Here is a 15,000-nt window from a genome sequence, read left to right as displayed (position 1 = left end):
TTCAAGACTTTGTGACCATACCATGTTATGGAAAAGAATATTTTTGGTTGGCCCATCATATTAAATGAGAATGCACAACTTGACCTCTGACCCTTGTGGGAGGGAACATTTCAATATTTTCATAACAGAATGGTGGTTCACACCACTGGTTCTCAACCTGTGGGCCATAAGGATATTGCAAAATATTTTGATAATAATATAACATTAATATTTAGAAAGAAATACGTACAAAATATTTCATGGCATTTTTTCTTTGAACCCTTAAAAAGTGACTTTTATGGCTATTCAAAAATAGCAGATCTACAAGCTCATAGCGCGGCACCGAATGCGATGCATTGAGCTTGTAGATCTACTATAGTAGTAGGGTGAACTACTCGTCACAAACGAGTAGTTCACCCTATTTTCTATCATTTATACACCCCATGAAGCCTTGAATTCATGGAGATTTCTTTAGTTTTTGTCGCATTCCTGAGCCAATAATTTGATGACCAGTTCATCGGATAGACTCTTTGAGTCTCCTACCTTTGAGTCTCTTTGAGTCTCCTACCTTCTTTGAGTCTCCTACCTTTGAGACTCTTTGAGTCTCCTACCTTTGAGTGTTTGAGTCTCCTACCTTTGAGACTCTTTGAGTCTCCTACCTTTGAGACTCTTTGAGTCTCCTACCTTTGAGTCTCTTTGAGTCTCCTACCTTTGAGTCTCTTTGAGTCTCCTACCTTTGAGTCTCTTTGAGTCTCCTACCTTTGAGTCTCTTTGAGTCTCCTACCTTTGAGACTCTTTGAGTCTCCTACCTTTGAGACTCTTTGAGTCTCCTACCTGAGACTCTGCCGGTCATCAAATTATTGGCTTAGGAATGATTGGCTTCATGGGGCGTGCAATTGATAGAAAATACGATATTTGTTTTGGGTGAACTACTCCTTTAAACCCTATTAAAAAATGGTCTATTTATTTTTTTGTTTTTTTTTGTTTTCAACTATAATGACATGTCAATAAGGACGGCATGTTGAAAGTGGTTAAAGTGGTCTCTCCCATAGACATACACAGGCAGGCTCAATGAGGCGGTGTGATTCACCAGAATAGGGCCAAAGATAAACAAACACGTGGGTCTTCAGTACTAAATTAGGACAAGAGCTCTTTCTCAATGAACTCATCCGGAAACACTTGACTCCACTGGCTCGAAGTTGTTTAGACTCACGCCGTTACATCATTGCCACGCACGTAGAATTAATGTGTATGTGTGTGCGTGCACACATATACTGTATACGTGCATGTATGTGTGTGTGTGTGTGTGTGTGTGTGTGTGTGTGTGTGTGTGTGTGTGTGTGTGTGTGTGTGTGTGTGTGTGTGTGTGCGTGTGCGTGCGTTAATGTGTGTGACCTGCAAGAGTATGTGTTTATGCGCAAGTGCACCGCGTTATGTGTTTATCTATATTCATCTGGAACCAAAATATTATTAGACTATCAGGAATTCAGGCCAGCATTTCCAGGCTCACCTGGTTTATTTCAGTATGAGGCTGCCCTTTTCCATGGAGCCTTAGCAGAGGAGGCTAAAAATATAACGTGTTATAATGGAGTTTGTCATGCTGAGGAAGTTGTTATGGCCTGGATGTTGGCTGGGTAAATACTCCAGGCAGCTGTCCATGGGAGAGAGGACTTCAGGCTTGTATATGGCCCATTAACCCATTCAATCCGGGACACGCATCTGTGTCATCTTAGCATTTTTTTTGCTATAACCATTATTTTATACTTTGGGCTATTAAAAAAAAATAGCTTTTTTATGCCTTTATTGATAGGATAGTAGGCTGGCTAGGAAATGGGGAGAGAGATGGGGAGTGACATGCAGCAAAGGCCGTCGGGATCGGGACTCGAACCTGCAACACGCTGTCAGGCTATACTTAGGAGCCTAGGTGCCGCTACGCCAGCGGTCCGGGCCAGATTTTTTTTTTTTTTAAGCGAACATTTGTAACTCAAGGGTCCTTGGAACTCAATATTTTGAGGTGGGGGGTCCCGCGGCTAAATACATATCATTTTTGGGGGTCCTTGACATGAAAAAGTTTAAGAACCACTGATATTATAGAAACATACGTTTTTCAGAAACCTGTTAGGATTTAGAAGACATTTGTAGATGCATTTCCGGATTGAATGGGTTAAAAGCTAGCCAACAAAACCCAGCTTACATCAGTCAGAGGTTCTCAACCTGTGGGCCCGGGCCCACTGGTGGGCCACGATGGTATTGCAAGAGGGCCCCAAAATAACTGGCAAAACAAAGATTTGAATGATAATACGACATTGTATTAAAAACCTAAAAAAAAATATGTAAAAAAAAAAAAAAGTCATGGTAATTTTTCTTTAAAGACGGGGCGCCGTGATTTTCAGTGATCCCCCCCCCCCCCCGAAACATAATCATCAGGTATTATGGTTATACTAGGAGGAAGATTTTTTTCAAAAAAGTGTACAGAAATTGTTAAAGTTATGTTTTTATGTGGACACGCCTCCAGTTCATTAAGTATACCTGGTTCTCACCTTAGCACCTCCTCCACCACCTTAGCACCACCCACCTGTCCTAGTCCCTCCTCCTCCTCATGCCCACACCTGTTGTGTTATGATAATGAGGTATGTTTTTACTATGTCACTAAAGCGCTGTTTCTCTATTGGCACGTTTGACCCTCAAGGTTTCAGCCTCCAGGTAGTTTCTACCTGGAGGTAGTTTGGTAGTTTCTCAAAATAGTCAGAGAAGATATAAAACACCATAAAAACACCACCAGGGGGCTTAATGAAGTTCTAGCAACCTCATAGACACATGAAAAACAGAAAAAGTGCAAAACCATGGCACCATCTCTTTAAATGATTCTGACCACTTAACCCGGTATGGCCGATTGCTGGATTAAGTGGTCAGATGGGTGTGCCGCGAATACTTTCAATTGAGATTTTCAAGTGGGCTCTGGTCCAGACCTGGTTGACAACCACTGGCTTACATAAACAGTGATGAGAACACAGAAACCAGCCCTACAGCTGTACGGGCGGCTAAAAAGTTAATAAAGCCATGAACAAAAGGTGTTTGCTTTTTTCACTTGAATGACATGCGTGTGGTTTTCTGCACGCTGAGACACACCTTCTGTCTGTTAGGCGTGAAGAGGTGTTTTGACATTGACGGCAGACCTTTATTCTTTTATTTCATATCTTCTTTCATTAATTTTCTTTCTGTCATTCTTTTGTTTATTTCTTTAATTCTTTTTTTTTCTCCCCTTCCTCCCTCTCTCCCTCTCTATCCCTATGTCTCTCTGTCTCTCTCTCTCTTTCCCTCAGCCCAGCCCAGCAGATGTTACAACACTGGCATGCAACGCATTACCAGGAGCTATTTTTCCCTGGAGAGAGAGCCAGAGAGAGAGAGAGAGAATAGAAAAATTATATTAAAAGCTAAAAATAAAGAAGCGACTGAGGACGCCGCCAGTGAACGAGGGAGACTTGGCACGCCGGCTGGCACGAGAGGCCGTGGCCGAGGGGGTGACACGAGAAGGCGGTGGCGCTAAACCGAGATGCGGTTCGAAACACACTCAACACTGTCATAATTAAGGATGCGAGCGGCACCACAACAAAAAAACACTGTTTACAAAACTCTGTGGAGCAACAATCGCTCAATCTTTACACGCACATTCATTAATTATTGCACACATGTGCAAGGAACTCATTCACACACATATGTACATGCAAATGCACGCACGCACGTGTGCGCACACTCACACACACACACACACACACACGCGCGCGCACACACACACGTACATACACGCACACGCACACAAGAAACGTTGATGTTTTTGGTACAGGGACAGGAGCGCTCGGGGGCTTTGTTGTTAATAAAAATCATTTTGTGTTTGTGTGCTCTCCTCGCTTGCTGCGACTTGTAACCAGGAATCCTGCCTCGGTTCGTCCAAACATAACCACAGATTGTATCGGAGCAAAGCCGCCGGCATCTTAATGGAGATGTACGCTACACACCCCGCGGAGGAAGTCAGATCCATTGTAACAACAAGCAACGACGGCACATACCGATCCCAGCGAGCGCGCTCTGCGGCTGGGCTAATATGGGCCCGGCTTCACTCCCGATCGTCTGCCCTCGTTGTGTGTTGTGTGTTGAGTCAGCATACACAGTCATTTCATTTAACTCTGAGAGTGTACAAACGGATCCAAATGGACCCCCGCAAGGGTCCATTTGGATCGGTTTGTACACTCTCAGAGAGTTTGCACATTCTCAGAGAGTATTGACATTCTCAGAGTTACAAGATAAATAAGAGAGAAAAAATAAAGGCAGACATTTATTAATACCACGGGGGGAATTCGGTTTCAGCTTCACCCAGCTCATGGCTGCTCAGATGGTCCTGATGAGCACTCAGGGAGCTGTTAGGGGTTATGTGTCTTGCTCAGGGGACACTTCGACACGTTTACTGGGCAGGACGGGGCCGAACTGGCGACCTAGTGATTATCCACTAGGCTACACCCACCCCAACTAAATCAAGTGACTTACAGTAAAAATAACAAAACATTTTTTTTTTGTTTTTGGTGGCCATATTTTCCTTGTACGACGTCGACGTAAGAGCAAAATGGCCGCCGTGTGAATACGGCTAGTCTCAGGTAGACAACCAAATTATGTGAGACTTCCGACTACCGATGCATCTGGTGAACTCAATGTAGCGACTGAAGCTGGGTTGAAACAACTCAAGAGATTTAAAAAATATAACTGCACTGCAGAACCAATACAAAGACTTTAGGGACGGTTCTTCATGCTGGGACGCTATTAGGATTGGTTTCCAAAGCAGAGGCGGAGGTTTGTTTACAGAGGTTTTCTCTGCTGTTCTAGCCCCCACATAGAATTTTTGATTTCCCCGGTATCTGAAGGCGCAGATCTACGCCAGATTAGAATACAGTACTACAGTGGAAGAAGTACTGACATTTTTTACTTAAGTAAAAGTATCAATACCCTATTGTACAAGTTTGGTATTCAACTGGTACTTGAGCAAAAGTAGGCCGACAAAAGTATTGGCATCAACTCAACATGTACTTTAAGTACCAAAAGTAAAAGTACTCATTATGAAGGTCCCATTTCACAAGTTTTCAAATGTATAAAAACTCCTTTGAAAATAGCAGATCTACAAGCTCGCAACGCGTTGCCAAGCGACACGTTGTGAGCTTGTAGATCGGCTATTTTCAATTTGCCAAAGTACTGTATAAGGCTGAAGGGGTTTTGTAATAATAATCAAGTAAACCAAAGTCTTCAAAGAAATGTAGTGGACAATATTTTGCCTCTGAGATGTAGTGGAGTAGAAGTAAAAGTATTGACAATTGGAAATACTCAAGTAAAGTAAAAAAAAAAGATGTCAAAATTACAGTACTTGAGTACATGTACTTGGTTACTTTCCACCACTGCTGTCTGACATGTTTTATACGACTGACAGCGGTCTGTCACTGACCTTGGCAGGAGCGTTCGTCGGTGAGCAGCTTGTGGCCCTTCTGGCAGCTGCACTCAAAGGAGCCCACGGTGTTTCTACAGAAGTGGTCGCAGCCGCCGTTGTTCTCCTGGCACTCGTCGATGTCTGCAACAGAAGAAGAAGAAGAACAGGAGCACTGTTTATAAAAAGTGCCGGGGTGACACATGTCCTTCATAAATCCGGGAACGCATCTGTGTGTCACGTTAGATTTTTTAGCTATAACCATTATTTCATACTTTTGGATATTCAAAAATAGCAGATACAGACACGCAGATCTACAAGCTCATAGCGCGGCACCGAGTGCCGCGCTATGAGCTTGTAGATCTGCGTGTCATCAAATCTGATTTGTAGATCTGCGTGTCATCTGCGTGATCAAGCTCTATGAGCTTGTAGATCTGCAATTTTTTACAAAATCTAGTTTTTTTTTCCAAATCTTTGTTGAATATTTTTTTTTTTTCTCAAATCTTTAACTCAAATCTCTGCTTCTGAGGGTCCCTGGAACAAAATATTTTCAGATGGGGGTCCGCAGCAAAATACATATCATTTTGGGGCTCCTTAACATGAAAAGGTTTGAGCACCGCAACCTTTTTCTTTTCCAAAAACTGATTTAGAAGACATGTGTAGAATCCCCAGAAGCAAAGATTTGAGTTACAAAATGTTACAACATATATTCAAAGATCTGCACAAAACTCGGTGCTGCGCTATGAGCTTGTATATCTGCTATTTCTGAATAGCCAAAGAAATCTAAAATGACACAGATGCGTTCTCGGTCTTAATGCGTTAATTTAGCACCTTTCTCCAAAGTGCTTATCGATGTGCATTACAGTCACCCATTCAGACACACATTCTAACACATTCACATGCCGACGGTGATAGCAACCATGCAAGGCACCAACCTGCTCATCATCGGGAGCAGTTAGGGCTTCGTTCAGTGCCTTGCTCAAGGACACTTCGACATGCATCCATGCAGGAGCCATGTAATGGAAGGGAAGAAGCGGGAACCTTCTGATTCCACGAAGGTAGCTCTGTCTCTCCTGAGCCACTGAGCCGCCCCCCACATAAATGTACGTTTATTATCAATGGGGATTCCCTGTGATTTATTGTGTTTGGCAAGTACAGCAAAACGCTTTTACTACCTGATAAACTGATGTAAGAAAGATGCATATGTTTTTTTGTCTCTTTCTCTGTCTCACATACACACACAAATGCACGCACTCACGCATCCATGCACTCACGCATCCATGCACTCACACAGACACGCACACGCACACACACACACACACACACACACACACACACACACACACACACACACACACGCACGCGCACGCACACGCACTAAGTCTAAGTTTAGCAGGCGACGGTGGCCCAATAAAGAAAACAAACAAACAAAGAAACAAACAACTTCACAGATGCAGTGGAAATCTGTTCTTCGCCTTTTGGTGAGAAAGCCATTGCTGACGTGAGGGTTTTGGAGATAGGAAGGGGGAGGGGTGGGGGTTTATTGAGGTGAGGTTGCATGATGTGGGAGTCTTTTTTTTCTTTTCTTTTTTTTTTTTTCTTAACCCATTAAGACCGGGAACGCATCTGTGTCATTTTAAGATGTATTTTGGCCATTCGGTGCCGCGCTATGAGCTTGTATATGTGCTATTTTTGAATAGCCAAAGAAATCTTAAAATGACACAGGTGCGTTCCGCGGTCTTAACGGGTTAATGCTCCTTATTCGTGTTTGCTTGAGGAAGCAGGAGTTGGCAGCGCTGAAAGACAGTTGTCAAGTTTCCACCAGGCCTCACCACAATGCCAGGCTGCCAGTTGTTTAGTGGAGAGTCTGTCACGCACACAGTGCTTGCTGGCACCACGGAGGTGGCAGTTTAGCACAAAACAAACACACACCCTGTGTACTTTTACTCTTATATGCGCTACACTGGTTCAACCATCCAATCATACGCATAAATTGACTGTTGACTGCAATACTCAATAGCGTGTGCGTGTGTGTGTGTGTGTGTGTGTGTGTGTGTGTGTGTGTGTGTGTGTGTGTGTGTGTGTGTGTGTGTGTGTGTGTGTGTGTGTGTGTGCGTGTGTGTGTGTGTGTGTGTGTGTGTGTGCGTGTGTGCGTGTGTGTGTGTGTGTGTGTGTGTGTGTGTGTGAGGGCATTGCATGTCTGTCTGTCTGTCTGTGATGTGAACACTGCGTAAGGGAGATAGACAAGGCCCTAGTGAGCAGACAGCACAGATCAGTCTCTGCTTGGGGCTTGCTCACCCGTCTAATCCCATGACAAGCTAGTTACCTGGAACTAATGAGGCCTACAATGGCTTTAACTTTAGCGAGAGAGAGGGAGAGAGAAATATGGGCAGAACCAGAGACAGAGCTGAAAACACACTCCATCACTGGGGTTGTGAGCGTCCCATATGATTTATTTCGGCTGTTCCCCTACGTGTAGCCAGTGGTGGAAAAAGTACTCAAATGTTTTGCTTAAGTAAAAGTAGGGTGCAATGTAGAAGTACTCTGTTACAAGTAAAAGTCCGGAATTCAAAATTTACTTGAATTTACTTAAAAGTACTAGAATGTTTGAAAATAGCAGATCTATAAGCTCACAACGTGTATTTTCAAGTAGCTTAGGAATAAAATAGGGCTAACGTGGTTAATGTTTGTTTTATAATATAATAATGTATATCTGCAAGTAACCAGTAACTAAAGTTTTCAAATATTTCAAATAATCGTAATGGAGCAAAAGTATAATATGTTATGTAATGGGGTAGAAGTAAAAGTATACAGACAATTGGAAATGCTCCAGTAAAGTAAAAGTACCTCAAAATTGTTAAGTGCAGTACTTGAGTAAATGTACTTAGTTACTTTACGCCACTGCGTGTAGCGTACATTGACCCATTTCATTCTGAAGCCAGCAGGGCCATTCTGGGCTATGGCAGACAATCTCCAAGAACCCCCTCCTCCAGCATGGAACACGAGACAGCTGAGCTCCAGCTCGAGTTGGAGCATTCAGATGGGAGATTCTGGAATAATATAAGCCAGTGCAATCCACCCTGTAGGCCCTGCAGTCATGTGGTGCCAACCACAAGCCTGCTGGCAGAACTGGTTTCATCCCTTCACACCTCCTATACACCCGCTCTCCTCTATCTCCTCACCATGTCTGCCACGGAGCACTCACATGAACTCCAAGAGGATTCAACTTGGTGCTACAGATACTGTAGAGCAGACAACTTACTCACCTGTACAAGGAGAGACTACAGCAATGGCAGGAGGGAGAGGAGAAGATGAAGAAGAAGAAGAGGAGGAATGGATGGAGTCAGAGGGAGAAGAGAAGAGAAGAGAAGAGAAGAGAAGAGAAGAGAAGAGAAGAGAAGAGAAGAGAAGAGAAGAGAAGAGAAGAGAAGAGAAGGAAGGAGGAGCAGGGCACTTTACTATTTATTTATGTATTTATTTATTCGTTCATTCATTCATTCATTCATTCATTCATTCAATTCTTTTTTATTCTTTTTTATTTTTTGCAGTATGGCTTTGGTATCCTGTATGATCATGTATGTCAACCATGTTGGCTAATTGTCATTAGTAATCAGGTTTAATCATGCATGCCAACTTTGTTGCCTTTATGTTAATTTTGCAATAATGTCCTATATTAATGCACTTACTTAGTTCCTATAGGTTAGAGGCCTTGTATAAGCTTCTTGCTTCCAGCACTCTTATCTTTTTTGTGTAGCCATTTGTACAGTTTTTTATAATTGTGCTAAATAATAATCTAATCAAATCGAGGGCACGAGGGAAAGGGGAGATAAGGGGGTGCAAGGAGGAGGTGTATAGAAGTGGAGTGGAGAACTTTTGAGGAGGAGAAAAAGAGCAAAAGAAAGAGGAGAAGGTAAGAGGAGAAAGGCAGAAGGGGAGAGAGGAGGAAAGGGAGGAGGGAAGCACAATAGTACGGCAGATTACACTGGCTAAGCCCTTTTTGATTGGTGCACTAAGTGATGAAAACTGCTGGGGATTAACACCTAAGACTTTGAGCCCTGGGAGTGAGTCAAGGAAGACACAGGAGAGGAGAGGGGAGAGGAGAGGAGAGGAGAGGAGAGGAGAGGAGAGGAGAGGAGAGGAGAGGAGAGGAGAGGAGGACAAGGGAGTGTGAATGGAGACAAAAGAGAGTGGGAGAGGAGGATGAATGATGTGGAGGAAAAGCATCGCATGCATGAGTGAGAGAATATCATCACCACACCCGTGCATCGGGTTGAAAGATCGGACACACACACCAACCCGTTCTCACTCCCATGGCGTCACATTTTGCCGCTCTGTCAGTAGCCCTGAAACGTCAAGTTTTTACATGACGCGACGCCCTGAAAGTCAAGTTTTGACGTGACGGGACGCCCTGAAAGTCAAGTTTTGACGTGACGGGACGCCCTGAAAGTCAAGTTTTGACGTGACGGGACGCCCTGAAAGTCAAGTTTTGAGTGACGGGACGCCCTCAAAGTCAAGTTTTGACGTGACGGGACGCCATGGCGACATGATCACATGTTGACAAAACTATGCCTAAACCTAACCCTAATCCTAACCCTAACCTCACAAAAACTACGCGGAAAGAAAACAAAAGTGGTACCCTGTTTGTCCCCCGACAAACCCCCTCAAAACGTCTGCGTTTTGGGAAAACAACATACCACCCTGAGCCCTGCTCAGCCCCAAGTGTTTCCCAACACAGACAGAGAGACAGAGAGACAGAGATTCGTAATTATCCCATTAAAACCGGGAAAGCATCCGTGTGTCATTTTAGATTTTAGCGTTGGCTTACGGAAAACAAATAGCAGATGCACAAGTGCCGCGCTGCGAAGTTGTACATCTGCTATTTTTGAACGTTTTTTTTATAAAAGTGTCAGAACTACTGATTTAAAAGGAGTTAAAAAAGGAGTTAAAAGTAGAATCGGCCTCGGGTCTTAATGGGTTATTCTGGGCCTGCCGCAAACACTGGCACAGCCGTCACACATCTACCCACGCTTAATGGCCACTCTGGGGGCTGGCTGTGCCTAATAATGGGGTATATAATTACCTTTAATGGACCTTAAAAAAGCTTTGAGCTTAAATAAATACATTAAGCCCCCGCACATCTTGAAATGATAAACTGCGCGTGAGTTTGTAAATGAGAGGAAGGGAGAGAGAGAGAGAGAGAGAGAGAGAGAGAGAGAGAGAGAGATAGGGAGCAGGCAGACACTCCCAAAAACAAATGCGCCTTTGGTGTGAAAAGCATAAGAGGTGGGGTGTATTGATAAAGGATGATAATTATCGGTGACGAATGACATGTTTGAGACATGACTGGCAGAACAGAAGAGTGGCATGAGAAATGGAACGATGGAGACGCTCTGTATCCACGTGAACGAGGCATCTGCGTTGCCACAGGCCTGCTGCCCGTTAGCGCTCCTTAATGAAGGCGCTGCTGGTAATTAAGGCTCTCCTACACATGGACAGTAATGACGAACTGACAAAGGAGGTGGAACCACGGTCTAAGGAACATTTTAGCTGTATCCCTCTCTGCTTGTGCCCATTGCACACAGACTTTAGGCACACACGCACGCACGCACGCACACACACACACACACACACACACACACACACACACACATGCGTGCACGCGGTGTGCCTGCGCGCGCACGCACGCACGCACGCACGCACGCACGCACGCACGCACGCACGCACGCACGCACGCACGCACGCACGCACGCACGCACGCACACACACACACACACACACACACACACACACACACACACACACACACACACACACACACACACACACACACACACACACACACACACACACACACACACACACACACACACACACACACACACACACACACACACACACACACACACACACACACACACACACACACACACACACAGAGCGCTCTCCCAGGCTCAATCTCCGACATTTACGCTAGACAATCAATACCATGCTGGGCCTTCTGATGGATAGTTTCCATGCTGCGGAGAGAGCCCAGCCTCTCTCTGAATATCACACACCATTATTACTGTCTGTCTGTCTGGCTGACTGACTGATTGTCTTACTGTCTGAGACCTGAGGCCTCTTCTAAACATTTTCTAAATCCTAACAGTTTTTCGGGGGAAAAAAATATATAATTTTCACGATTTTTCAAAAATAGCAGATCTACAAGCTCATAGCGCGGCACTCGGTGCCGCGCTATGAGCTTGTAGATCTGCTATTTTTGAATAGCCAAAGAAATCGAAAGTGACACAGATGCGTTCCAGGTCTTAATGGGTTAACTTGACATGACTGATTGTACTAATGGGCAAACTTTCGGCAGAAATAGGCGAATATTCACCCCAGAATAGCAGATAGAATCAAGCTCACAACTCTTGAGCTTGCAGATCTGCTACTTTCGGCGAAGAGATTGAACATAGAGGGGAAAAAAGGAGGGGACCAAGTATAGTCCCCTGGGGGATCTCAATCTTTGAAGTATATAGGGTTTAAGTGGCTAACCACATTCAGCCTGGCATGGCATTTTCAATAATACAAATAATAATTTGGGATAGGGTTATACAATCCAATCCAAAGATTTTCAAAATGTTCCAAAAATGTGACTTTTTCAAAAATGGCAATAGCAATAGCTGATATACAAATGCAATAGCAATAGCTGATCTACAAGCTCACAATGCGTCACAAAATGTGATGCGTTGTGAACTAGACCGGCCTTTTTCGCTATTCGTTGTGAAAACGGCCGATAACTCTCCACTTTCTACTTTATAGTCACACCTTTTTATGCTTTATAACTGCTTACTGAGCTGTTTGGCAGTCCACTGGCTATAACTGACTGAATATCTGTTTCTCTGTCTATTTGCTGACTGTCTCCATGGCTAATTGGTTGTTTGTCTGTGCACTGACTGACTGTCTGACTGTGTCGACCTGCATGTCAGGCAGAAACCTTGTATCTCAATATTTTAATTTGTGACACTCTTATATATTTTATTATAAAGTATATAGGGCCTATATACGAAAAGAGCCGTTCAACAAGCTCACGACTCATTGTGAGCCTGTATAGATCTGCTATTTTCAAATAACTGATAATATTTTATGAACTACATTGGATATTAAGTGGATATTAATTGGATAATAAATGTGCCAAAAACGGTCTGGACCGTTTTTGAAAAGCCATGCGTGGAGTGCCATAAACGGTTATAACCATTGAGCAATTTTCCCCCCCTTTTTTTTCCACAAGGGGCGCCCTAGCGCAACTTTGGAATCACCCACGGTGACTCTAAAATGGAAGGGACAGATGTGGATGGGTGCCAAAAAACCTGGCTTCCGTCCACTCCCCATTTATATCTCCTTGATAAAAACCTCCGGATCTCCTTAACTTTTTACAGTGGTGAAAACGAGCCATTTTCGGTGCGCGATCACTCCACAATGGCGGCTCGCGTGAGAGATGTTATTGTTCCAGGCGTTAGACGGGACCATCGACCATAGCGCACGCATCCATTGTTTACATCCGCGTCCTCGTCGTGGCCACTACAGCGCTAAACATATCAGCGTAAACGGTAAAGAATGCCAGCACTAGATGTACTCTGTTTTAATTAAACTCTGGCACTTAATGTGTTAACAACATTGGAACACAGTTTCTCTTTTCCATTTCCTGAAAAAGTAACTCTTTCGGACATACAAGGTTTCCACCCGACAGCGTGGAGGAGTTCCTTCAGTGTGGAGGAGGGCACAGGGCCAAATGAGAGGGCTGTAGCAGACCATGCTCCTGGTCCAAGGGAAACAACCGCTCCAGCTCACAGCCTGATTATCTGCGAAGCCCCCCAGGCTGTGTTAAGAAGAACCCAGTGTTTAGAAAGAGTAACCCAACACTCCAGCGAGATTTGATGCTGGATGCCGCAGGGGGTTCAGCTCCAGATTAACAGCAACCGAACCTGATCACCAGCACGGTGGAAAACAAACCACCAGCCGCTACTGAAAACAGCATCTATGAGCCTTGACCCTCTGGCCTCCGGTGACATCCAGCGTCCAAAAGGTGAAGTGTAAGGTCACCTGGCCCGGGGGCGGGGCGCATCATGTGACGTAAGCATCCGGGTCAGATGGATGACCGAGGACAGGAAATCTCAGGACAATAATCTGGGGAAAAAACAGGGATGCGACCAGGCCTGGAATTTCGTCATTCTAGGGGCAAGGTGATCTCTCAAGAACAGATTCTGCTCTGCGTTTGAATCTGTCGGTAGCCGTGTTGACAACCCGTGCACATTGGCTACAAGTGGGCATGCCATCAGATCAGGAAGCAGGCCGCGCTTTACCCAATCAAATGTAGTGGGCGGGATTTACGTGTGTGCCGTTCGTTCCCCACTGGAAACAAACCGAAACTCATTTAACAATAGCGTCCTCGGAGCCGACAAAACCACGGAAAGTTAGTAACATTTTAACTTGCTCTTTCATCATAGAAACAAGTGGGCTTATAACCAAAACGATCCATGTTCTTTGGGAGAAATGGTGTTAGTGTTCCGTGGAGAAATATTGTTAGTGGGAATGAAAACATAGTCGCACCACCGGAAGTGAAAGGCTGAAGGCAGACCAAAACCCCGGTTTCCCTGAGCACGGGTCGTCCGTTCAGCTCCGCCCAGAGCCAAATGAATAAGTAAAAAACAGCAGAGGGCGCTGTTTTTCCTTTTTATTTGGCGATGGGTTCCCAGATTGGGGGCAAGGCCACTTGGCCTTTGGTGTTCTTTTTTTGTTTTGTTGAGGGCACAAAGGCAAAATGCCAGGGAAGGAAGGCCATAAAAAAAAACTAGATTTTAGTCAATTGAAAGAATTAATTGAATTTAAGGGTTGAGCATGATTTTAAATGTAATATGTAGACTATCTGCAGTGAACTAAATAAATAATGGTATTTACAATCTTGATCCATGCTCAGCCCTGCACCAATCAAAGTCACTGGATTTGTTTAAAGATGGAGACTCAGGGGAGTTAAGAATTCAGAATCTCAACAAAAGACACTGGAAAGAAAGAGAGGAGAAAGTGGTACAGTCAGCTGGGGCATTAAGGCCACTGTGGCCTCAGGGCATGCCATTTTTTTGAGGGGCAAAAGGTCCAAAACTGAGGGGCAACGACGGCCATGGCCTTCGCGGCCTCCCTGAAATTCCTGCCCTGGATGCGATAGGAACCAGGGCCATACGACGCTGTGCCAAGGCCGCATCAGCTGGTGGAGCACGAATCGTTCCTTGTAAGAATGTTCTGCTTGCTTCATTCCCCTCCAGGCTCTCTCGGGCGCACAGCGGAGAGGAGCTCTGTGTTTATACCAAATATTTGCAGTAAAAAAGCAATTAAATGGAATACATTTGCGGAAACTCAAACCTGTATAAATAATCGTGACTTAGTGGGGGAGGGATCTAGTTTTTTATGAAGAAAAAAGAAAAAGAAAAAAGCAAGGGAGCTGCATGCCGACCAAACAGAACGGCACAGACGGACGTCAGGCCAGGAGGGCGGCATGTATTTGTCAGGGAATTAACCCATTT

At 44.5% G+C, this 15,000-nt stretch overlaps 1 protein-coding gene across 4 annotated transcripts in view; it reads right to left on the bottom strand.

Moving 5' to 3' along the window:
• Positions 1–15,000, bottom strand: part of scube1 (signal peptide, CUB domain, EGF-like 1) — a 137,558-nt gene that overhangs the window by 26,277 nt on the left and 96,281 nt on the right. For all 4 annotated transcript variants that reach the window (XM_080421494.1, XM_080421495.1, XM_080421496.1 and 1 more), the window contains one exon: positions 5,465–5,587. In XM_080421494.1, the coding sequence (XP_080277620.1) occupies positions 5,465–5,587 (123 nt within the window). The remainder of the gene's footprint in view (positions 1–5,464; positions 5,588–15,000) is intronic.

This window comes from Gymnoscopelus braueri (assembly GCF_963280865.1).
Source record: "Gymnoscopelus braueri genome assembly, chromosome: 23".
Taxonomy (NCBI): domain Eukaryota; kingdom Metazoa; phylum Chordata; class Actinopteri; order Myctophiformes; family Myctophidae; genus Gymnoscopelus; species Gymnoscopelus braueri.
The sequence above is the reverse complement of the archived record's forward strand: the minus strand, read 5'-3'. Positions and strand labels throughout refer to the sequence as shown.